General features: G+C 43.3%; 1 protein-coding gene across 2 annotated transcripts in view; it reads right to left on the bottom strand.

Moving 5' to 3' along the window:
• The window catches only part of LOC124127124, an 89,789-nt gene that overhangs the window by 55,945 nt on the left and 6,460 nt on the right, over nucleotides 1-27,384 (bottom strand). For both annotated transcript variants that reach the window (XM_048382759.1, XM_048382758.1), the window contains one exon: nucleotides 27,152-27,294. In XM_048382759.1, the coding sequence (XP_048238716.1) occupies nucleotides 27,152-27,294 (143 nt within the window). The remainder of the gene's footprint in view (nucleotides 1-27,151; nucleotides 27,295-27,384) is intronic.

The raw sequence follows: 27,384 nt of genomic DNA, 5'->3' as shown, positions 1-27,384 counted from the left end.
GTATATAGATCCTACTGTTTCACCTTGCCTAGCTGGCCTGAGATATATACAGTCAGACATGGTATATAGATCCTTCTGCTTCACCTTGCCTGGCTAGCCTGAGATATATACAGTCAGACATGGTATATAGATCCTTCTGCTTCACCTTGCCTGGCTAGCCTGAGATATATACAATCAGACATGGTATTTAGATCCTACTGCTTCACCTTGCCTGGCTAGCCTGAGATATATACAGTCAGACATGATATATAGATCCTACTGCTTCACCTTGCCCAGCTAGCCTGAGATATTTACAGTCAGACATGGTATAAAGATCCTCCTGCTTCACCTTGCCTGGCTAGCCTGAGATATATACAATCAGACATGGTATATAGATCCAACTGTTTCACCTTGCCTAGCCGGCCTGAGATATATACAGTCAGACATGGTATATAGATCCTTCTGCTTTACCTTGCCTGGCTAGCCTGAGATATATACAATCAGACATGGTATATAGATCCTACTGCTTCACCTTGCCTAGCTGGCCTGGGATATATGAAGTCAGACGTGGTATATAGATCCTACTGCTTCACTTTGCCCGGCTAGCCTGAGATATATACAATCAGACATAGTATATAGATCCTACTGCTTCACCTTGCCTAGCTGGCCTGAGATATATAAAGTCAGACGTGGTATATAGATCCTATTGCTTCACCTTGCCTAGCTGGCCTGAGATATATACAGTCAGACATGGTATATAGATTCGACTGCTTCACCTTGCCTAGCTGGCCTGAGATATATACAGTCAGACATGGTATAAAGGTCCTACTGTTTCAACTTGCCTTGCTGGCGCGGGATATATACAATCAGACATGGCATATAGATCCAACTGTTTCACCTTGCCTAGCCGGCCGGAGATATATACAGCCAGACATGGTATATAGATCCTTCTGCTTCACCTTGCCTGGCTAGCCTGAGATATTTACAGTCAGACATGGCATATAGATCCAACTGTTTCACCTTGCCTAGCCGGCCTGAGATATATACAGTCAGACATGGTATATAGATCCTTCTGCTTCACCTTGCCTAGCTGGCCTGAGATATATAAAGTCAGACATGGTATATAGATCCTACTGCTTCACCTTGCTTAGCTAGCCTGAGATATTTACAGTCAGACATGGCATATAGATCCAACTGTTTCACCTTGCCTAGCCGGCCTGAGATATATACAGTCAGACATGGTATATAGATCCTTCTGCTTCACCTTGCCTAGCTGGCCTGAGATATATAAAGTCAGACATGGTATATAGATCCTACTGCTTCACCTTGCTTAGCTAGCCTGAGATATTTACAGTCAGACATGGTATATATATCCTACTGCTTCACCTTACCTGGCTAGCCTGAGATATATACAATCAGACATGGTATATAGATCTTACTGCCTTACCTTGCCTAGCCGGCCTGAGATATATACAGTCAGACATGGTATATAGATCCTACTGCTTCACCTTGCCTAGCTGGCGCGGGATATATACAGTCATACATGGTATAAAGATCCTCCTGCTTCACCTTGCCTGGCTAGCCTGAGATATATACAATCAGACATGGTATATAGATGCTACTGTTTCACCTTGCCTAGCTGGCCTGAGATATATACAGTCAGACATGGTATATAGATCCTTCTGCTTCACCTTGCCTGGCTAGCCTGAGATATATACAATCAGACATGGTATTTAGATCCTACTGCTTCACCTTGCCTGGCTAGCCTGAGATATATACAGTCAGACATGATATATAGATCCTACTGCTTCACCTTGCCCAGCTAGCCTGCGATATTTACAGTCAGACATGGTATATAGATCCTACTGCTTCACCTTGCCTGGCTAGCCTGAGATATTTACAGTCAGACATGGTATAAAGATCCTCCTGCTTCACCTTGCCTGGCTAGCCTGAGATATATACAATCAGACATGGTATATAGATCCAACTGTTTCACCTTGCCTAGCCGGCCTGAGATATATACAGTCAGACATGGTATATAGATCCTTCTGCTTTACCTTGCCTGGCTAGCCTGAGATATATACAATCAGACATGGTATATAGATCCTACTGCTTCACCTTGCCTAGCTGGCCTGAGATATATAAAGTCAGACGTGGTATATAGATCCTACTGCTTCACCTTGCCTGGCTAGCCTGAGATATTTACAGTCAGACATGGTATATAGATCCTACTGCTTCACCTTGCCTAGCTAGCCTGAGATATTTACAGTCAGACATGGTATATAGATCCTACTGCTTCACCTTGCCCGGCTAGCCTGAGATATATAAAGTCAGACATGGTATATAGATCCTACTGCTTCACCTTGCCTAGCTAGCCTGCGATATATACAGTCAGACATGGTATATAGACCCTACTGCTTCACCTTGCCTAGCTGGCCTGAGATATATACAGTCAGACATGGTATTTAGATCCTACTGCTTCACCTTGCCTAGCTGGCCTGGGATATATGAAGTCAGACGTGGTATATAGATCCTACTGCTTCACTTTGCCCGGCTAGCCTGAGATATATACAATCAGACATAGTATATAGATCCTACTGCTTCACCTTGCCTAGCTGGCCTGAGATATATAAAGTCAGACGTGGTATATAGATCCTACTGCTTCACCTTGCCTGGCTAGCCTGAGATATTTACAGTCAGACATGGTATATAGATCCTACTGCTTCACCTTGCCTAGCTAGCCTGAGATATTTACAGTCAGACATGGTATATAGATCCTACTGCTTCACCTTGCCCGGCTAGCCTGAGATATAAAAAGTCAGACATGGTATATAGATCCTACTGCTTCACCTTGCCTAGCTAGCCTGCGATATATACAGTCAGACAAGGTATATAGACCCTACTGCTTCACCTTGCCTAGCTGGCCTGAGATATATACAGTCAGACATGGTATATAGATTCGACTGCTTCACCTTGCCTAGCTGGCCTGAGATATATACAGTCAGACATGGTATAAAGATCCTACTGCTTCACCTTGCCTAGCTGGCCAGGGATATATACAGTCAGTCGTGGTATATAGATCCTACTGCTTCACCTTGCCTAGATGGCGCGGGCTATATGCAGTCAGAAATGGTGTTTAGATCCTACTGTTTCACCTTGCCTGGCTAGCCTGAGATATATACAATCAGACATGGTATATAGATGCAACTGTTTCACCTTGCCTAGCCGGCCTGAGATATATACAGTCAGACATGGTATATAGATCCTTCTGCTTCACCTTGCCTGGCTAGCCTGAGATATATACAATAAGACATGGAAAATAGATCCTACTGCTTCACCTTGCCTAGCTGGCCTGAGATATATAAAGTCAGACATGGTATATAGATCCTACTGCTTCACCTTGCCTGGCTAGCCTGATATATTTACAGTCAGACATGGTATATAGATCCTACTGGTTCACCTTGCCTAGCTGGCCTGAGATATATACAGTCAGACATGGTATATAGATCCTACTGCCTTACCTTGCCTAGGTAGCCTGAGATATTTACAATCAGACATGGTATATAGATCCAGCTGTTTCACCTTGCCTAGCCGGCCTGAGATATATACAATCAGACATGGTATACAGATCCTTCTGCTTCACCTTGCCTGGCTAGCCTGAGATATATACAATCAGACATAGTATATAGATCCTACTGCTTCACCTTGCCTAGCTGGCCTGAGATATATAAAGTCAGACATGGTATATAGATCCTACTGCTTCACCTTGCCTAGCTAGCCTGAGATATTTACAATCAGACATGGTATATAGAACCTACTGCTTCACCTTGCCTGGCTAGCCTGAGATATATACAATCAGACATGGTATATAGATCCTACTGGTTCACCTTGCCTAGCTGGCCTGAGATATATACAGTCAGACATGGTATATAGATCCTACTGCTTCACCTTGCCTGGCTAGCCTGAGATATTTACAGTCAGACATGGTATATAGATCCTACTGCTTCACCTTGCCCGGCTAGCCTGAGATATATAAAGTCAGACATGGTATATAGATCCTACTGCTTCACCTTGCCTAGCTAGCCTGCGATATATACTGTCAGACATGGTATATAGATCCTACTGCTTCACATTGCCTAGCTGGCCTGAGATATATACAGTCAGACATGGTATATAGATTCGACTGCTTCACCTTGCCTAGCTGGCCTGAGATATATACAGTCAGACATGGTATTTAGATCCTACTGCTTCACCTTGCCTAGCTGACCTGGGATATATACAGTCAGACGTGGTATATAGATCCTACTGCTTCAACTTGCCTAGCTGGCGCGTGATATATACAGTCAGACATGGTATATAGATCCTACTGCTTCACTTTGCCTGGCTAGCCTGAGATATATATACCATCAGACATGGTATATAGATCGAACTGTTTCACCTTGCCTAGCCGGCCTGAGATATATGAAGCCAGACATGGTATATAGATCCTACTGCTTCACCTTGCCTAGCTGGCCTGAGATATATACAGTCAGACATGGTATATAGATTCGACTGCTTCACCTTGCCTAGCTGGCCTGAGATATATACAGTCAGACATGGTATATAGATCGTACTGCTTCACCTTGCCTAGCTGGCGCGGGATATATACGGTCAGACATGGTATATAGATCCTACTGCTTCACCTTGCCTGGCTAGCCTGAGATATATACAATCAGACATGGTATATAGATGGAACTGTTTCACCTTGCCTAGCTGGCCTGAGATATATAAAGCCAGACATGGTATATAGATCCTACTGCTTCACCTTGCCTAGCTAGCCTGCGATATATACAGTCAGACATGGTATATAGATCCTACTGCTTCACCTTGCCTAGCTGGCCTGAGATATATACAGTCAGACATGGTATATAGATTCGACTGCTTCACCTTGCCTAGCTGGCCTGAGATATATACAGTCAGACATGGTATTAAGATCCTACTGCTTCACCTTGCCTAGCTGGCCTGGGATATATACAGTCAGACATGGTATATAGATCCTCCTGCTTCACCTTGCCTGGCTAGCCTGAGATATATACAATCAGACATGGTATATAGATCGAACTGTTTCACCTTGCCTAGCCGGCCTGAGATATATACAGTCAGACATGGTATATAGATCCTACTGCTTCACCTTGCCTAGCTAGCCTGCGATATATACAGTCAGACATGGTATATAGATCCTACTGCTTCACCTTGCCTAGCTGGCCTGAGATATATACAGTCAGACATGGTATATAGATTCGACTGCTTCACCTTGCCTAGCTGGCCTGAGATATATACAGTCAGACATGGTATAAAGATCCTACTGTTTCAACTTGCCTTGCTGGCGCGGGATATATACAATCAGACATGGTATATAGATCCAACTGTTTCACCTTGCTTAGCCGGCCGGAGATATATACAGTCAGACATGGTATATAGATCCTTCTGCTTCACCTTGCCTGGCTAGCCTGAGATATTTACAGTCAGACATGGTATATAGATCCAACTGTTTCACCTTGCCTAGCCGGCCTGAGATATATACAGTCAGACATGGTATATAGATCCTTCTGCTTCACCTTGCCTGGCTAGCCTGAGATATATATAATCAGACATAGTATATAGATCCTACTGCTTCACCTTGCCTAGCTGGCCTGAGATATATAAAGTCAGACATGGTACATAGATCCTACTGCTTCACCTTGCCTAGCTAGCCTGAGATATTTACAGTCAGACATGGTATATATATCCTACTGCTTCACCTTGCCTGGCTAGCCTGAGATATATACAATCAGACATGGTATATAGATCCTACTGCCTTACCTTGCCTAGCCGGCCTGAGATATATACAGTCAGAGATGGTATATAGATCCTACTGCTTCACCTTGCCTAGCTGGCGCGGGATATATACAGTCAGACATGGTATATAGATCCTACTGCTTCACCTTGCCTGTCTAGCCTGAGATATATACAATCAGACATGGTATATAGATCGAACTGTTTCACCTTGCCTAGCTGGCCTGAGATATATAAAGCCAGACATGGTATATAGATCCTACTGCTTCACCTTGCCTAGCTAGCCTGCGATATATACAGTCAGACATGGTATATAGATCCTACTGCTTCACCTTGCCTAGCTGGCCTGAGATATATACAGTCAGACATGGTATATAGATTCGACTGCTTCACCTTGCCTAGCTGGCCTGAGATATATACAGTCAGACATGGTATTAAGATCCTACTGCTTCACCTTGCCTAGCTGGCCTGGGATATATAAAGTCAGACATGGTATATAGATCCTCCTGCTTCACCTTGCCTGGCTAGCCTGAGATATATACAATAAGACATGGTATATAGATCGAACTGTTTCACCTTGCGTAGCCGGCCTGAGATATATACAGTCAGACATGGTATATAGATCCTACTGCTTCACCTTGCCTAGCTAGCCTGCGATATATGCAGTCAGACATGGTATATAGATCCCACTGCTTCACCTTGCCTAGCTGGCCTGAGATATATACAGTCAGACATGGTACATAGATTCGACTGCTTCACCTTGCCTAGCTGGCCTGAGATATATACAGTCAGACATGGTATAAAGATCCTACTGCTTCACCTTGCCTTGCTGGCGCGGGATATATACAGTCAGACATGGTATATAGATCCTACTGCTTCACCTTGCCTAGCTGGCCTGAGATATATACAGTCAGACATGGTATATAGATTCGACTGCTTCACCTTGCCTAGCTGGCCTGAGATATATACAGTCAGACATGGTATAAAGATGCTACTGTTTCAACTTGCCTTGCTGGCGCGGGATATATACAATCAGACATGGTATATAGATCCAACTGTTTCACCTTGCCTAGCCGGCCTGAGATATATACAGTCAGACGTGGTATATAGATCCTACTGCTTCACCTTGCCTAGCTGGCCTGAGATATATAAAGTCAGACATTGTAAATAGATCCTACTGCTTCACCTTGCCTAGCTAGCCTGAGATATTTACAGTCAGACATGGTATATAGATCCTACTGCTTCACCTTGCCTAGCTGGCCTGAGATATATAAAGTCAGACATTGTAAATAGATCCTACTGCTTCACCTTGCCTAGCTAGCCTGCGATATATACAGTCAGACATGGTATATAGATCCTACTGCTTCACCTTGCCTAGCTGGCCTGAGATATATACAGTCAGACATGGTATATAGATTCGACTGCTTCACCTTGCCTAGCTGGCCTGAGATATATACAGTCAGACATGGTATAAAGATCCTACTGTTTCAACTTGCCTTGCTGGCGCGGGATATATACAATCAGACATGGTATATAGATCCAACTGTTTCACCTTGCTTAGCCGGCCGGAGATATATACAGTCAGACATGGTATATAGATCCTTCTGCTTCACCTTGCCTGGCTAGCCTGAGATATTTACAGTCAGACATGGTATATAGATCCAACTGTTTCACCTTGCCTAGCTAGCCTGAGATATTTACAGTCAGACATGGTATATAGAACCTACTGCTTCACCTTGCCTGGCTAGCCTGAGATATATACGATCAGACATGGTATAAAGATCCTACTGCTTCACCTTGCCTAGCTGGCCTGAGATATATACAGTCAGACATGGTATATAGATCCTACTGCCTTACCTTGCCTAGGTAGCCTGAGATATTTACAATCAGACATGGTATATAGATCCAGCTGTTTCACCTTGCCTAGCCGGCCTGAGATATATACAATCAGACATGGTATACAGATCCTTCTGCTTCACCTTGCCTGGCTAGCCTGAGATATATACAATCAGACATAGTATATAGATCCTACTGCTTCACCTTGCCTAGCTGGCCTGAGATATATAAAGTCAGACATGGTATATAGATCCTACTGCTTCACCTTGCCTAGCTAGCCTGAGATATTTACAATCAGACATGGTATATAGAACCTACTGCTTCACCTTGCCTGGCTAGCCTGAGATATATACAATCAGACATGGTATATAGATCCTACTGGTTCACCTTGCCTAGCTGGCCTGAGATATATACAGTCAGACATGGTATATAGATCCTACTGCTTCACCTTGCCTGGCTAGCCTGAGATATTTACAGTCAGACATGGTATATAGATCCTACTGCTTCACCTTGCCCGGCTAGCCTGAGATATATAAAGTCAGACATGGTATATAGATCCTACTGCTTCACCTTGCCTAGCTAGCCTGCGATATATACTGTCAGACATGGTATATAGATCCTACTGCTTCACATTGCCTAGCTGGCCTGAGATATATACAGTCAGACATGGTATATAGATTCGACTGCTTCACCTTGCCTAGCTGGCCTGAGATATATACAGTCAGACATGGTATTTAGATCCTACTGCTTCACCTTGCCTAGCTGACCTGGGATATATACAGTCAGACGTGGTATATAGATCCTACTGCTTCAACTTGCCTAGCTGGCGCGGGATATCTACAGTCAGACATGGTATATAGATCCTACTGCTTCATCTTGCCTGGCTAGCCTGAGATATATACAATCAGACATGGTATATAGATCCTACTGCTTCACCTTGCCTAGCTGGCCTGAGATATATAAAGTCAGACATTGTAAATAGATCCTACTGCTTCACTTTGCCTAGCTAGCCTGAGATATTTACAGTCAGACATGGTATATAGAACCTACTGCTTCACCTTGCCTGGCTAGCCTGAGATATATACGATCAGACATGGTATAAAGATCCTACTGCTTCACCTTGCCTAGCTAGCCTGAGATATTTACAGTCAGACATGGTATATAGATCCTACTGCTTCACCTTGCCCGGCTAGCCTGGGATATATAAAGTCAGACATGGTATATAGATCCTACTGCTTCACCTTGCCTAGCTAGCCTGCGATATATACAGTCAGACATGGTATATAGATCCTACTGCTTCACCTTGCCTAGCTGGCCTGAGATATATACAGTCAGACATGGTATATAGATTCGACTGCTTCACCTTGCCTAGCTGGCCTGAGATATATACAGTCAGACATGGTATTAAGATCCTACTGCTTCACCTTGCCTAGCTGGCGCGGGATATATACAGTCAGACATGGTATAAAGATCCTACTGCTTCACCTTGCCTAGCTGGCGCGTGATATATACAGTCAGACATGGTATATAGATCCTACTGCTTCACTTTGCCTGGCTAGCCTGAGATATATATACCATCAGACATGGTATATAGATCGAACTGTTTCACCTTGCCTAGCCGGCCTGAGATATATGAAGCCAGAAATGGTATATAGATCCTACTGCTTCACCTTGCCTAGCTGGCCTGAGATATATACAGTCAGACATGGTATATAGATTCGACTGCTTCACCTTGCCTAGCTGGCCTGAGATATATACAGTCAGACATGGTATATAGATCCTACTGCTTCACCTTGCCTAGCTGGCGCGGGATATATACGGTCAGACATGGTATATAGATCCTACTGCTTCACCTTGCCTGGCTAGCCTGAGATATATACAATCAGACATGGTATATAGATGGAACTGTTTCACCTTGCCTAGCTGGCCTGAGATATATAAAGCCAGACATGGTATATAGATCCTACTGCTTCACCTTGCCTAGCTAGCCTGCGATATATACAGTCAGACATGGTATATAGATCCTACTGCTTCACCTTGCCTAGCTGGCCTGAGATATATACAGTCAGACATGGTATATAGATTCGACTGCTTCACCTTGCCTAGCTGGCCTGAGATATATACAGTCAGACATGGTATTAAGATCCTACTGCTTCACCTTGCCTAGCTGGCCTGGGATATATACAGTCAGACATGGTATATAGATCCTCCTGCTTCACCTTGCCTGGCTAGCCTGAGATATATACAATCAGACATGGTATATAGATCGAACTGTTTCACCTTGCCTAGCCGGCCTGAGATATATACAGTCAGACATGGTATATAGATCCTACTGCTTCACCTTGCCTAGCTAGCCTGCGATATATACAGTCAGACATGGTATATAGATCCTACTGCTTCACCTTGCCTAGCTGGCCTGAGATATATACAGTCAGACATGGTATATAGATTCGACTGCTTCACCTTGCCTAGCTGGCCTGAGATATATACAGTCAGACATGGTATAAAGATCCTACTGTTTCAACTTGCCTTGCTGGCGCGGGATATATACAATCAGACATGGTATATAGATCCAACTGTTTCACCTTGCTTAGCCGGCCGGAGATATATACAGTCAGACATGGTATATAGATCCTTCTGCTTCACCTTGCCTGGCTAGCCTGAGATATTTACAGTCAGACATGGTATATAGATCCAACTGTTTCACCTTGCCTAGCCGGCCTGAGATATATACAGTCAGACATGGTATATAGATCCTTCTGCTTCACCTTGCCTGGCTAGCCTGAGATATATACAATCAGACATAGTATATAGATCCTACTGCTTCACCTTGCCTAGCTGGCCTGAGATATATAAAGTCAGACATGGTACATAGATCCTACTGCTTCACCTTGCCTAGCTAGCCTGAGATATTTACAGTCAGACATGGTATATATATCCTACTGCTTCACCTTGCCTGGCTAGCCTGAGATATATACAATCAGACATGGTATATAGATCCTACTGCCTTACCTTGCCTAGCCGGCCTGAGATATATACAGTCAGAGATGGTATATAGATCCTACTGCTTCACCTTGCCTAGCTGGCGCGGGATATATACAGTCAGACATGGTATATAGATCCTACTGCTTCACCTTGCCTGTCTAGCCTGAGATATATACAATCAGACATGGTATATAGATCGAACTGTTTCACCTTGCCTAGCTGGCCTGAGATATATAAAGCCAGACATGGTATATAGATCCTACTGCTTCACCTTGCCTAGCTAGCCTGCGATATATACAGTCAGACATGGTATATAGATCCTACTGCTTCACCTTGCCTAGCTGGCCTGAGATATATACAGTCAGACATGGTATATAGATTCGACTGCTTCACCTTGCCTAGCTGGCCTGAGATATATACAGTCAGACATGGTATTAAGATCCTACTGCTTCACCTTGCCTAGCTGGCCTGGGATATATACAGTCAGACATGGTATATAGATCCTCCTGCTTCACCTTGCCTGGCTAGCCTGAGATATATACAATAAGACATGGTATATAGATCGAACTGTTTCACCTTGCCTAGCCGGCCTGAGATATATACAGTCAGACATGGTATATAGATCCTACTGCTTCACCTTGCCTAGCTAGCCTGCGATATATGCAGTCAGACATGGTATATAGATCCCACTGCTTCACCTTGCCTAGCTGGCCTGAGATATATACAGTCAGACATGGTACATAGATTCGACTGCTTCACCTTGCCTAGCTGGCCTGAGATATATACAGTCAGACATGGTATAAAGATCCTACTGCTTCACCTTGCCTTGCTGGCGCGGGATATATACAGTCAGACATGGTATATAGATCCTACTACTTCACCTTGCCTAGCTGGCCTGAGATATATACAGTCAGACATGGTATATAGATTCGACTGCTTCACCTTGCCTAGCTGGCCTGAGATATATACAGTCAGACATGGTATATAGATCCTACTGCTTCACCTTGCCTAGCTGGCCTGAGATATATAAAGTCAGACATTGTAAATAGATCCTACTGCTTCACCTTGCCTAGCTAGCCTGAGATATTTACAGTCAGACATGGTATATAGATCCTACTGCTTCACCTTGCCTAGCTGGCCTGAGATATATAAAGTCAGACATTGTAAATAGATCCTACTGCTTCACCTTGCCTAGCTAGCCTGCGATATATACAGTCAGACATGGTATATAGATCCTACTGCTTCACCTTGCCTAGCTGGCCTGAGATATATACAGTCAGACATGGTATATAGATTCGACTGCTTCACCTTGCCTAGCTGGCCTGAGATATATACAGTCAGACATGGTATAAAGATCCTACTGTTTCAACTTGCCTTGCTGGCGCGGGATATATACAATCAGACATGGTATATAGATCCAACTGTTTCACCTTGCTTAGCCGGCCGGAGATATATACAGTCAGACATGGTATATAGATCCTTCTGCTTCACCTTGCCTGGCTAGCCTGAGATATTTACAGTCAGACATGGTATATAGATCCAACTGTTTCACCTTGCCTAGCTAGCCTGAGATATTTACAGTCAGACATGGTATATAGAACCTACTGCTTCACCTTGCCTGGCTAGCCTGAGATATATACGATCAGACATGGTATAAAGATCCTACTGCTTCACCTTGCCTAGCTAGCCTGAGATATTTACAGTCAGACATGGTATATAGATCCTACTGCTTCACCTTGCCCGGCTAGCCTGGGATATATAAAGTCAGACATGGTATATAGATCCTACTGCTTCACCTTGCCTAGCTAGCCTGCGATATATACAGTCAGACATGGTATATAGATCCTACTGCTTCACCTTGCCTAGCTGGCCTGAGATATATACAGTCAGACATGGTATATAGATTCGACTGCTTCACCTTGCCTAGCTGGCCTGAGATATATACAGTCAGACATGGTATTAAGATCCTACTGCTTCACCTTGCCTAGCTGGCCTGGGATATATACAGTCAGACATGGTATATAGATCCTACTGCTTCACCTTGCCTAGCTGGCGCGTGATATATACAGTCAGACATGGTATATAGATCCTACTGCTTCACCTTGCCTGGCTAGCCTGAGATATATATACAATCAGACATGGTATATAGATCGAACTGTTTCACCTTGCCTAGCCGGCCTGAGATATATGAAGCCAGACATGGTATATAGATCCTACTGCTTCACCTTGCCTAGCTAGCCTGCGATATATACAGTCAGACATGGTATATAGATCCTACTGCTTCACCTTGCCTAGCTGGCCTGAGATATATACAGTCAGACATGGTATATAGATTCGACTGCTTCACCTTGCCTAGCTGGCCTGAGATATATACATTCAGACATGGTATATAGATCCTACTGCTTCACCTTGCCTAGCTGGCGCGGGATATATACGGTCAGACATGGTATATAGATCCTACTGCTTCACCTTGCCTGGCTAGCCTGAGATATATACAATCAGACATGGTATATAGATGGAACTGTTTCACCTTGCCTAGCTGGCCTGAGATATATAAAGCCAGACATGGTATATAGATCCTACTGCTTCACCTTGCCTAGCTAGCCTGCGATATATACAGTCAGACATGGTATATAGATCCTACTGCTTCACCTTGCCTAGCTGGCCTGAGATATATACAGTCAGACATGGTATATAGATTCGACTGCTTCACCTTGCCTAGCTGGCCTGAGATATATACAGTCAGACATGGTATTAAGATCCTACTGCTTCACCTTGCCTAGCTGGCCTGGGATATATACAGTCAGACATGGTATATAGATCCTCCTGCTTCACCTTGCCTGGCTAGCCTGAGATATATACAATCAGACATGGTATATAGATCAAACTGTTTCACCTTGCCTAGCCGGCCTGAGATATATACAGTCAGACATGGTATATAGATCCTACTGCTTCACCTTGCCTAGCTAGCCTGCGATATATACAGTCAGACATGGTATATAGATCCTACTGCTTCACCTTGCCTAGCTGGCCTGAGATATATACAGTCAGACATGGTATATAGATTCGACTGCTTCACCTTGCCTAGCTGGCCTGAGATATATACAGTCAGACATGGTATAAAGATCCTACTGTTTCAACTTGCCTTGCTGGCGCGGGATATATACAATCAGACATGGTATATAGATCCAACTGTTTCACCTTGCTTAGCCGGCCGGAGATATATACAGTCAGACATGGTATATAGATCCTTCTGCTTCACCTTGCCTGGCTAGCCTGAGATATTTACAGTCAGACATGGTATATAGATCCAACTGTTTCACCTTGCCTAGCCGGCCTGAGATATATACAGTCAGACATGGTATATAGATCCTTCTGCTTCACCTTGCCTGGCTAGCCTGAGATATATACAATCAGACATAGTATATAGATCCTACTGCTTCACCTTGCCTAGCTGGCCTGAGATATATAAAGTCAGACATGGTATATAGATCCTACTGCTTCACCTTGCCTAGCTAGCCTGAGATATTTACAGTCAGACATGGTATATATATCCTACTGCTTCACCTTGCCTGGCTAGCCTGAGATATATACAATCAGACATGGTATAAAGATCCTACTGCCTTACCTTGCCTAGCCGGCCTGAGATATATACAGTCAGAGATGGTATATAGATCCTACTGCTTCACCTTGCCTAGCTGGCGCGGGATATATACAGTCAGACATGGTAAATAGATCCTACTGCTTCACCTTGCCTGTCTAGCCTGAGATATATACAATCAGACATGGTATATAGATCGAACTGTTTCACCTTGCCTAGCTGGCCTGAGATATATAAAGCCAGACATGGTATATAGATCCTACTGCTTCACCTTGCCTAGCTAGCCTGCGATATATACAGTCAGACATGGTATATAGATCCTACTGCTTCACCTTGCCTAGCTGGCCTGAGATATATACAGTCAGACATGGTATATAGATTCGACTGCTTCACCTTGCCTAGCTGGCCTGAGATATATACAGTCAGACATGGTATTAAGATCCTACTGCTTCACCTTGCCTAGCTGGCCTGGGATATATACAGTCAGACATGGTATATAGATCCTCCTGCTTCACCTTGCCTGGCTAGCCTGAGATATATACAATAAGACATGGTATATAGATCGAACTGTTTCACCTTGCCTAGCCGGCCTGAGATATATACAGTCAGACATGGTATATAGATCCTACTGCTTCACCTTGCCTAGCTAGCCTGCGATATATGCAGTCAGACATGGTATATAGATCCCACTGCTTCACCTTGCCTAGCTGGCCTGAGATATATACAGTCAGACATGGTACATAGATTCGACTGCTTCACCTTGCCTAGCTGGCCTGAGATATATACAGTCAGACATGGTATAAAGATCCTACTGCTTCACCTTGCCTTGCTGGCGCGGGATATATACAGTCAGACATGGTATATAGATCCTACTGCTTCACCTTGCCTAGCTGGCCTGAGATATATACAGTCAGACATGGTATATAGATTCGACTGCTTCACCTTGCCTAGCTGGCCTGAGATATATACAGTCAGACATGGTATAAAGATGCTACTGTTTCAACTTGCCTTGCTGGCGCGGGATATATACAATCAGACATGGTATATAGATCCAACTGTTTCACCTTGCCTAGCCGGCCTGAGATATATACAGTCAGACATGGTATTAAGATCCTACTGCTTCACCTTGCCTAGCTGGCCTGGGATATATACAGTCAGACATGGTATATAGATCCTCCTGCTTCACCTTGCCTGGCTAGCCTGAGATATATACAATCAGACATGGTATATAGATCAAACTGTTTCACCTTGCCTAGCCGGCCTGAGATATATACAGTCAGACATGGTATATAGATCCTACTGCTTCACCTTGCCTAGCTAGCCTGCGATATATACAGTCAGACATGGTATATAGATCCTACTGCTTCACCTTGCCTAGCTGGCCTGAGATATATACAGTCAGACATGGTATATAGATTCGACTGCTTCACCTTGCCTAGCTGGCCTGAGATATATACAGTCAGACATGGTATAAAGATCCTACTGTTTCAACTTGCCTTGCTGGCGCGGGATATATACAATGAGACATGGTATATAGATCCAACTGTTTCACCTTGCTTAGCCGGCCTGAGATATATACAGTCAGACATGGTATATAGATCCTTCTGCTTCACCTTGCCTGGCTAGCCTGAGATATTTACAGTCAGACATGGTATATAGATCCAACTGTTTCACCTTGCCTAGCCGGCCTGAGATATATACAGTCAGACATGGTATATAGATCCTTCTGCTTCACCTTCCCTGGCTAGCCTGAGATATATACAATCAGACATAGTATATAGATTCGACTGCTTCACCTTGCCTAGCTGGCCTGAGATATATAAAGTCAGACATGGTATATAGATCCTACTGCCTCACCTTGCCTAGCTAGCCTGAGATATTTACAGTCAGACATGGTATATATATCCTACTGCTTCACCTTGCCTGGCTAGCCTGAGATATATACAATCAGACATGGTATATAGATCCTACTGCCTTACCTTGCCTATCCGGCCTGAGATATATACAGTCAGACATGGTATATAGATCCAACTGTTTCACCTTGCCTAGCCGGCCTGAGATATATACAGTCAGACATGGTATATAGATCCTTCTGATTCACCTTGCCTGGCTAGCCTGAGATATATACAATCAGACATAGTATATAGATCCTACTGCTTCACCTTGCCTAGCTGGCCTGAGATATATAAAGTCAGACATGGTATATAGATCCTACTGCTTAAACTTGCCTGGCTTGCCTGAGATATTTACAGTCAGACATGGTATATTGATCCTACTGCTTCACCTTGCCTGGCTAACATGAGATATATACAATCAGACATGGTATATAGATCCTACTGCCTTACCTTGCCTAGCTAGCCTGAGATATTTCCAATCAGACATGGTATATAGATCCAACTGTTTCAACTTGCCTAGCCGGCCTGAGATATATACAGTCAGACATGGTATATAGATCCTTCTGCTTCACCTTGCCTAGCTGGCCTGAGATATATACAGTCAGACATGGTATTTAGATCCTACTGCTTCACCTTGCCTAGCCGGCCTGAGATATATACAGTCAGACATGGTATATAGATCCTTCTGCTTCACCTTGCCTGGCTAGCCTGAGATATATAGAATCAGACATAGTATATAGATCCTACTGCTTCACCTTGCCTAGCTGGCCTGAAATATATAAAGTCAGACATGGTATATCGATCCTACTGCTTCACCTTGCCTGGCTAGCCTGAGATATTTACAGTCAGACATGGTATATAGATCCTAATGCTTCACCTTGCCTGGCTAGCCTGAGATATATACAATCAGACATGGTATATAGATTAGACTGCTTCACCTTGCCTAGCTGGCCTGAGATATATACAGTCAGACATGGTATATAGATCCTACTGCTTCACCTTGCTTAGCTAGCCTGCGATATTTACAGTCAGACATGGTATATAGATCCTACTGCTTCACCTTGCCCGGCTAGCCTGCGATATATAAAGTCAGACATGGTATATAGATCCTACTGCTTCACCTTGCCTAGCTAGCCTGCGATATATACAGTCAGACATGGTATAAAGATCCTACTGCTTCACATTGCCTAGCTGGCCTGAGATATATACAGTCAGACATGGTATATAGATTCGACTGCTCCACCTTGCCTAGCTCGCCTGAGACATACAGTCAGACATGGTATTGAGATCCTACTGCTTCACCTTCCCTAGCTGGCCTGGGATATATACAGTCAGACGTGGTATATAGATCCTACTGCTTCACCTTGCCTAGCTAGCCTGAGATATTTACAGTCAGACATGGTCTATAGATCCTACTGCTTCACCTTGCCTAGCTGGCCTGAGATATATAAAGTCAGACATGGTATATAGATCCTACTGCTTCACCTTGCCTGGCTAGCCTGAGATATATACAATCAGACATGGTATTGAGATCCTACTGCTTCACTTTCCCTAGCTGGCCTGGGATATATACAGTCAGACGTGGTATATAGATCCTACTGCTTCACCTTGCCTAGCTAGCCTGAGATATTTACAGTCAGACATGGTATATAGATCCTACTGCTACACCTTGCCTGGCTAGCCTGAGATATATACAATCAGACATGGTATATAGATCCTACTGCTTCACCTTGCCTAGCTAGCCTGAGATATTTACAATCAGACATGGTATATAGATCCAACTGTTTCAACTTGGCTAGCCGGCCTGAGATATATACAGTCAGACATGGTATATAGATTCTACTGCTTCACCTTGCCTAGCTGGCCTGAGATATATACAATCAGACATGGTATTTAGATCCTACTGCTTCACCTTGCCTAGCTGGTCTGGGATATATACAGTCAGACGTGGTATATAGATCCTACTGCTTCACCTTGCCTAGCTGGCCTGAAATATATAAAGTCAGACATGGTATATCGATCCTACTGCTTCACCTTGCCTGGCTAGCCTGAGATATTTACAGTCAGACATGGTATATAGATCCTAATGCTTCACCTTGCCTGGCTAGCCTGAGATATATACAATCAGACATGGTATATAGATTAGACTGCTTCACCTTGCCTAGCTGGCCTGAGATATATACAGTCAGACATGGTATATAGATCCTACTGCTTCACCTTGATTAGCTAGCCTGCGATATTTACAGTCAGACATGGTATATAGATCCTACTGCTTCACCTTGCCCGGCTAGCCTGCGATATATAAAGTCAGACATGGTATATAGATCCTACTGCTTCACCTTGCCTAGCTAGCCTGCGATATATACAGTCAGACATGGTATAAAGATCCTACTGCTTCACATTGCCTAGCTGGCCTGAGATATATACAGTCAGACATGGTATATAGATTCGACTGCTCCACCTTGCCTAGCTCGCCTGAGACATACAGTCAGACATGGTATTGAGATCCTACTGCTTCACCTTCCCTAGCTGGCCTGGGATATATACAGTCAGACGTGGTATATAGATCCTACTGCTTCACCTTGCCTAGCTAGCCTGAGATATTTACAGTCAGACATGGTATATAGATCCTACTGCTTCACCTCGCCTAGCTGGCCTGAGATATATAAAGTCAGACATGGTATATAGATCCTACTGCTTCACCTTGCCTGGCTAGCCTGAGATATATACAATCAGACATGGTATTGAGATCCTACTGCTTCACTTTCCCTAGCTGGCCTGGGATATATACAGTCAGACGTGGTATATAGATCCTACTGCTTCACCTTGCCTAGCTAGCCTGAGATATTTACAGTCAGACATGGTATATAGATCCTACTGCTACACCTTGCCTGGCTAGCCTGAGATATATACAATCAGACATGGTATATAGATCCTACTGCTTCACCTTGCCTAGCTAGCCTGAGATATTTACAATCAGACATGGTATATAGATCCAACTGTTTCAACTTGGCTAGCCGGCCTGAGATATATACAGTCAGACATGGTATATAGATTCTACTGCTTCACCTTGCCTAGCTGGCCTGAGATATATACAATCAGACATGGTATTTAGATCCTACTGCTTCACCTTGCCTAGCTGGTCTGGGATATATACAGTCAGACGTGGTATATAGATCCTACTGCTTCACCTTGCCTAGCCGGCCCGAGATATATACAGTCAGACATGGTATATAGATCCTTCTGCTTCACCTTGCCTGGCTAGCCTGAGATATATACAATCAGACATAGTATATAGATCCTACTGCTTCACCTTGCCTAGCTGGCCTGAAATATATAAAGTCAGACATGGTATATCGATCCTACTGCTTCACCTTGCCTGGCTAGCCTGAGATATTTACAGTCAGACATGGTATATAGATCCTAATGCTTCACCTTGCCTGGCTAGCCTGAGATATATACAATCAGACATGGTATATAGATTCGACTGCTTCACCTTGCCTAGCTGGCCTGAGATATATACAGTCAGACATGATATATAGATCCTACTGCTTCACCTTCCCTAGCTGGCCAGGGATATATACAGTCAGACGTGGTATATAGATCCTACTGCTTCACCTTGCCTAGCTGGCCTGAGATATATACAATCAGACATGGTATTGAGATCCTACTGCTTCACTTTCCCTAGCTGGCCTGGGATATATACAGTTAGACGTGGTATATAGATCCTACTGCTTCACCTTGCCTAGCTAGCCTGAGATATTTACAGTCAGACATGGTATATAGATCCTACTGCTACACCTTGCCTGGCTAGCCTGAGATATATACAATCAGACATGGTATATAGATCCTACTGCCTTACCTTGCCTAGCTAGCCTGAGATATTTACAGTCAGACATGGTATATAGATCCTACTGCTTCACCTTGCCTAGCTGGCCTGATTATATAAAGTCAGACATGGAATATATAGATCCTACTGCTTCACCTTGCCTAGCTAGCCTGCGATATATACAGTCAGACATGGTATAAAGATCCTACTGCTTCACATTGCCTAGCTGGCCTGAGATATTTACAGTCAGACATGGTATATAGATCATACTGCTTCACCTTGCTTGGCTAGCCTGAGATATATACAATCAGACATGGTATATAGATCCTACTGCCTTACCTTGCCTAGCTAGCCTTAGATATATACAATCAGACATGGTATATAGATTCGACTGCTTCACCTTGCCTAGCTGGCCTGATTATATAAAGTCAGACATGGTATAAAGATCCTACTGCTTCACCTTGCCTAGCTAGCCTGCGATATATACAGACAGACATGGTATAAAGATCCTACTGCTTCACATTGCCTAGCTGGCCTGAGATATATACAGTCAGACATGGTATATAGATCCTTCTGCTCCACCTTGCCTAGCTGGCCTGAGACATACAGTCAGACATGGTATTGAGATCCTACTGCTTCACCTTCCCTAGCTGGCCTGAGATATATAAAGTCAGACATGGTATATCGATCCTACTGCTTCACCTTGCCTAGCTAGCCTGATATATTTACAGTCAGACATGGTATATAGATCCTACTGCTTCACCTTGCTTGGCTAGCCTGAGATATATACAATCAGACATGGTATATAGATCCTACTGCTTCACCTTGCCTAGCTGGCCTGAGATATAAAGTCAGACATGGTATTGAGATCCTACTGCTTCACCTTCCATAGCTGGCCTGGGATATATACAGTCAGACGTGGTATATAGATCCTACTGCTTCACCTTGCCTAGCTAGCCTGAGATATTTACAGTCAGACATGGTATATAGATCCTACTGCTTCACCTTGCCTGGCTAGCCTGAGATATATACAATCAGACATGGTATATAGATCCTACTGCCTTACCTTGCCTAGCTAGCCTGAGATATTTACAGTCAGACATGGTATATAGATCCTACTGCTTCACCTTGCCCGGCTAGCCTGAGATATATACAATCAGAGATGGTATATAGATTCGACTGCTTCACCTTGCCTAGCTGGCCTGATTATATAAAGTCAGACATGGTATATAGATCCTACTGCTTCACCTTGCCTAGCTAGCCTGCGATATATACAGTCAGACATGGTATAAAGATCCTACTGCTTCACATTGCCTAGCTGGCCTGAGATATATACAGTCAGACATGGTATATAGATCCTTCTGCTCCACCTTGCCTAGCTGGCCTGAGACATACAGTCAGACATGGTATTGAGATCCTACTGCTTCACCTTCCCTAGCTGGCCTGAGATATATAAAGTCAGACATGGTATATAGATCCTACTGCTTCACCTTGCTTGGCTAGCCTGAGATATATACAATCAGACATGGTATATAGATCCTACTGGTTCACCTTGCCTAGCTGGCCTGAGATATATACAGTCAGACATGGTATATAGATCCTACTGCTTCACCTTGCCTAGCTAGCCTGAGATATTTACAGTCAGACATGGTATATAGATCCTACTGCTTCACCTTGGCCGGCTAGCCTGAGATATATAAAGTCAGACATGGTATATAGATCCTACTGCTTCACCTTGCCTAGCTAGCCTGCGATATATACAGTCAGACATGGTATATATATCCTACTGCTTCACCTTGCCTAGCTGGCCTGAGATATATACAGTCAGACATGGTATATAGATCCTACTGCTTCACCTTGCCTAGCTAGCCTGAGATATTTACAGTCAGACATGGTATATCGATCCTACTGCTTCACCTTGCTTGGCTAGCCTGAGATATATACAATCAGACATGGTATATAGATCCTACTGGTTCACCTTGCCTAGCTGGCCTGAGATATATACAGTCAGACATGGTATATAGATCCTACTGCTTCACCTTGCCTAGCTAGCCTGAGATATTTACAGTCAGACATGGTATATAGATCCTACTGCTTCACCTTGGCCGGCTAGCCTGAGATATATAAAGTCAGACATGGTATATAGATCCTACTGCTTCACCTTGCCTAGCTAGCCTGCGATATATACAGTCAGACATGGTATATATATCCTACTGCTTCACCTTGCCTAGCTGGCCTGAGATATATACAGTCAGACATGGTATATAGATTCGACTGCTCCACCTTGCCTAGCTGGCCTGAGACATATACAGTCAGACATGGTATTGAGATCCTACTGCTTCACCTTGCCTAGCTGGCCTGGGATATATACAGTCAGACGTGGTATATAGATCCTACTGCTTCACCTTGCCTAGCTAGCCTGAGATATATACAATCAGACATGGTATAAAGATCCTACTGCCTTACCTTGCCTAGCTAGCCTGAGATATATACAATCAGACATGGTATAAAGATCCAACTGTTTCACCTTGCCTAGCCGGCCTGAGATATATACAGTCAGACATGGTATATAGATCCTTCTGCTTCACCTTGCCTGGCTAGCCTGAGATATATACAATAAGACATGGTATATAGATCCTACTGCTTCACCTTGCGTAGCTAGCCTGAGATATATACAATCAGACATGGTATATATATCCTACTGCTTCACCTTGCCTAGCTAGCCTAAGATATTTACAGTCAGACATGGTATATAGATCCTACTGCTTCACCTTGCCTGGCTAGCCTGATATATATACAATCAGACATGGTACATAAATCCTACTGGTTCACCTTGCCTAGCTTGCCTGAGATTTATAGAGTCAGACATGGTATATAGATCCTACTGCTTCACCTTGCCTGGCTAGCCTGAGATATTTACCGTCAGACATGGTTTATAGATCCTACTGCTTCACCTTGCCCGGCTAGCCTGAGATATATACAGCCAGACATGGTATATAGATCCTACTGCTTCACCTTGCCTAGCTAGCCTGCGATATATACAGTCAGACATGGTATATAGATGCTACTGCTTCATCTTGCCTAGCTGGCCTGAGATATATACAGTCAGACATTGTATATAGATTCGACTGCTTCACCTTGCCCAGCTGGCCTGAGATATATACAGTCAGACATGGTATTTAGATCCTACTGCTTGAACTTGCCTAGCTGGCGCGGGATATATACAGTCAGACATGGTATATATATCCTACTGCTTCACCTTGCCTGGCTAGCCTGGGATATATACAGTCAGACGTGGTATATAGATCCGACTGCTTCACCTTGCCTAGCTAGCCTGAGATATTTACAGTCAGACATGGTATATAGATCCTACTGCTTCACCTTGGCCGGCTAGCCTGAGATATATAAAGTCAGACATGGTATATAGATCCTACTGCTTCACCTTGCCTAGCTAGCCTGCGATATATACAGTCAGACATGGTATATATATCCTACTGCTTCACCTTGCCTAGCTGGCCTGAGATATATACAGTCAGACATGGTATATAGATTCGACTGCTCCACCTTGCCTAGCTGGCCTGAGACATATACAGTCAGACATGGTATTGAGATCCTACTGCTTCACCTTGCCTAGCTGGCCTGGGATATATACAGTCAGACGTGGTATATAGATCCTACTGCTTCACCTTGCCTAGCTAGCCTGAGATATATACAATCAGACATGGTATAAAGATCCTACTGCCTTACCTTGCCTAGCTAGCCTGAGATATATACAATCAGACATGGTATAAAGATCCAACTGTTTCACCTTGCCTAGCCGGCCTGAGATATATACAGTCAGACATGGTATATAGATCCTTCTGCTTCACCTTGCCTGGCTAGCCTGAGATATATACAATAAGACATGGTATATAGATCCTACTGCTTCACCTTGCGTAGCTAGCCTGAGATATATACAATCAGACATGGTATATATATCCTACTGCTTCACCTTGCCTAGCTAGCCTAAGATATTTACAGTCAGACATGGTATATAGATCCTACTGCTTCACCTTGCCTGGCTAGCCTGATATATATACAATCAGACATGGTACATAAATCCTACTGGTTCACCTTGCCTAGCTTGCCTGAGATTTATAGAGTCAGACATGGTATATAGATCCTACTGCTTCACCTTGCCTGGCTAGCCTGAGATATTTACCGTCAGACATGGTTTATAGATCCTACTGCTTCACCTTGCCCGGCTAGCCTGAGATATATACAGCCAGACATGGTATATAGATCCTACTGCTTCACCTTGCCTAGCTAGCCTGCGATATATACAGTCAGACATGGTATATAGATGCTACTGCTTCATCTTGCCTAGCTGGCCTGAGATATATACAGTCAGACATTGTATATAGATTCGACTGCTTCACCTTGCCTAGCTGGCCTGAGATATATACAGTCAGACATGGTATTTAGATCCTACTGCTTGAACTTGCCTAGCTGGCGCGGGATATATACAGTCAGACATGGTATATATATCCTACTGCTTCACCTTGCCTGGCTAGCCTGGGATATATACAGTCAGACGTGGTATATAGATCCGACTGCTTCACCTTGCCTAGCTGGCGCGGGATATATACAGTCAGACATGGTACATAGATCCTACTGCTTCACCTTGCCTAGCTGGCGCGGGATATATACACTCAGACATGGTATATAGATCCTACTGCTTCACCTTGCCTAGCTGGCCCGACAAGGAAAACATGGAACATTGCTGACTGTGGAGTAAAGCAACATGCACCTATTCATCAGACAGGCTAAAGGCTAAAGGTATTGTGGATGAATACATGGCAATGTCGTAAGTTGCCCTGACACTTGCCGTTTAGATCGTAAACTTGTTCATGTGTATTGTTTCAACGTCACGTACATCCTGAAAATAAGGTTCACTGAATATCCTTCCGTATACACCTAAATGCATCTTGTCATGGAGGTTGCAGGCGTCATGTTAAAATTCTTTATGTCCAAATCTACCTCAGTTTCTTCAGGACCTGAAATGATCAACGCAACAGTTGGTGTGTGTGTGTTATTTGATTTTGATTCGATTTGTTGGAATATAATTTGCATTTACACTTAACATGACTTAGAGCTACATGTAAGGGAGACATAGCACTACAATCATTCATCGTCTTTGTGAGTAGACAAAAATGTTAATGTCAGAGAATAATCAGTCCCGATTATCAAAATTGTCGTGAAAAGTATACGAATGGTTCACTGAAAATATGTGAAGACATCAGATTGTCACGAAAGGCTTTAACATGCTCTTCCCTACGGATGATACCTGCCACTCACATAACCTGCATAAAGTAAGGATTGTTGCCTAACGCCGCACATCAGTACTTCTGTCATATTCCGGCAGGTAACAAAGGGACACTTAGTGGACGTAGGCACCTAGGTACCGGTAAAACGTTTATGACATTTTGAAAAGTTTCAGTTTCACGTAAGTTTAGATGTGAGTTATTCAGCAAGTAGAAATAATAACATGCCTACACATTGTCTTTTTAAATACTATCAGAATACATAGATGAATTCCTTGAAATAGGTCAAGATTCTTGTTCCTAATATGAAGTCACACAGGAAATATCCAAAGGATCTCAAAATGTATTGGAACTTCGGTGTAAAATGGATGCGCTTGGATTTCTTTTTCTTTAGTCTTTGTCCAAGTTTGTCCCTGGCCTTGTTCACTGTATTGAGGTGACTGCCCAGAATCTGCTCTTTTTGCAGATACCATACTATTAGGGGTTTCCGACATTGGTCCCGAAGCATAAGGGGTTACTTAGAGACACTTAAAAATGTATGAAAATAATAATCATTAAATCATTATTTTGCTCGTCTATGTTAGGGATGCTGCCGGATGCACAAGATCCTTTAAGATACCTATAACGCATTGTATGGTCTCAAAAAGAGGTCACATGACGATTGCCTAATGCATTATGGTGTAACATTACCCTTGAGCCGGGTTTGGAAGTGCAGATCATTTATTTCCTATGACATCTCACTCTAAATACTAGTATGCATTGATTAAGTTAAAAAGTCACACATCAACACTTAGCAGCACAACGTTGTATGGATTGGCCTATACATACAGCCCCAAATGCATTTTGGACGGAAGTTTAATTTGAACCAGGTTTTGACGTGCAGAGAAACCTGCAGGATAACACAAGAGGGAAATGGTTTGAATCTGATCCATCACCAACATTTAACATATCTACATACTGAAAAAAATCAGCTGATGCAACAAAATAATCAACAACACTAGAACCAGTATCTCCTACAAAAGTAAACTCGCCTGCACTATCACCATAAACTCTCCCATTTAGTATAAACATACGAAGTACAAAGCATAGATTCAATAAAATGCGTCCGAATCTATTGATAGTACCATCGTGCGATACACGTTGTTCAACAGGGGCATTGTCGACATCAATGTATACATATATCATCATGTCTAAAGTCATCACATCTAAACACAGATTTTGCAAATTTTATCTTCCTTCAAAATGGTATCTTTGACTTCTGCTAAGGTAAGTGGTCCAGGGTTCATTTCGATGTCATTTGCACACAAGATTCTATGTGTTATTACCTCAGCGGGCAGTGGATTACCACCTAAAAGGCAAGCGACTGGAGCACGTGAAGATTGAGATGGCCAAGCTGGCCATTCAGTTTTGAATGATGTGACGTCACTGGTGAAAACAAGGTCACAAACATGCTCTTTTGGTAAATATGAATAAATATCAACACTTTCACATGCGTTCAAAACAGCATAGCTTAAACCATTATGCAAGATATACACAGCTGCGCATACAACGATTCTGAAGTGTATATCAGACCCAACGACAGTCGGTGAATACTCGCCATGTTTGTCAAGTGTTACTTGACGGGTGCCTTTTGGTTGACTGAAAAATCCAATTCTTGCTCTATAGACGTCGATCGACACCATTTCTTGTCTTACTTCGGTCCCTGGTATTCTGTCAAACGCTTATTTCAACTTCAATTCTGTCAATTTCGGCCATAATACGACATTAAGGTGAATTTTTGACAGAGCGCATCAACACACGTCTTGACATGACAAGGGGCGTAACTCTCGAACATGAACATGTCGTGAACAATTTAAAAGATATGATTGATAAGACAAAGTATGATATCATGACTCTCGTGATTTGTTACCTTTCGTTCCTGTTCCTGATATCTGAGCACCGCTTCAAGTATTGTGAGCAGTTTCCCTTGTGGTACTTTCAAGTTGGTCTCCACATACTTTTGCAAATCAGCTGTCATTTTGTTGAAATCTTCCTGTATCATCCGTAAACTATCTGAAATATCCCAACTGAGAGGTTTGATGTAGGGACGCATCAATGCTCAGAGACGGTCCTTTCTTAAATATGTATATGCATATAAAGTTA

This window comes from Haliotis rufescens, unplaced genomic scaffold (genome assembly GCF_023055435.1).
Source record: "Haliotis rufescens isolate VD_foot unplaced genomic scaffold, xgHalRufe1.0.p SCAF_41, whole genome shotgun sequence".
Taxonomy (NCBI): domain Eukaryota; kingdom Metazoa; phylum Mollusca; class Gastropoda; order Lepetellida; family Haliotidae; genus Haliotis; species Haliotis rufescens.
The sequence above is the reverse complement of the archived record's forward strand: the minus strand, read 5'-3'. Positions and strand labels throughout refer to the sequence as shown.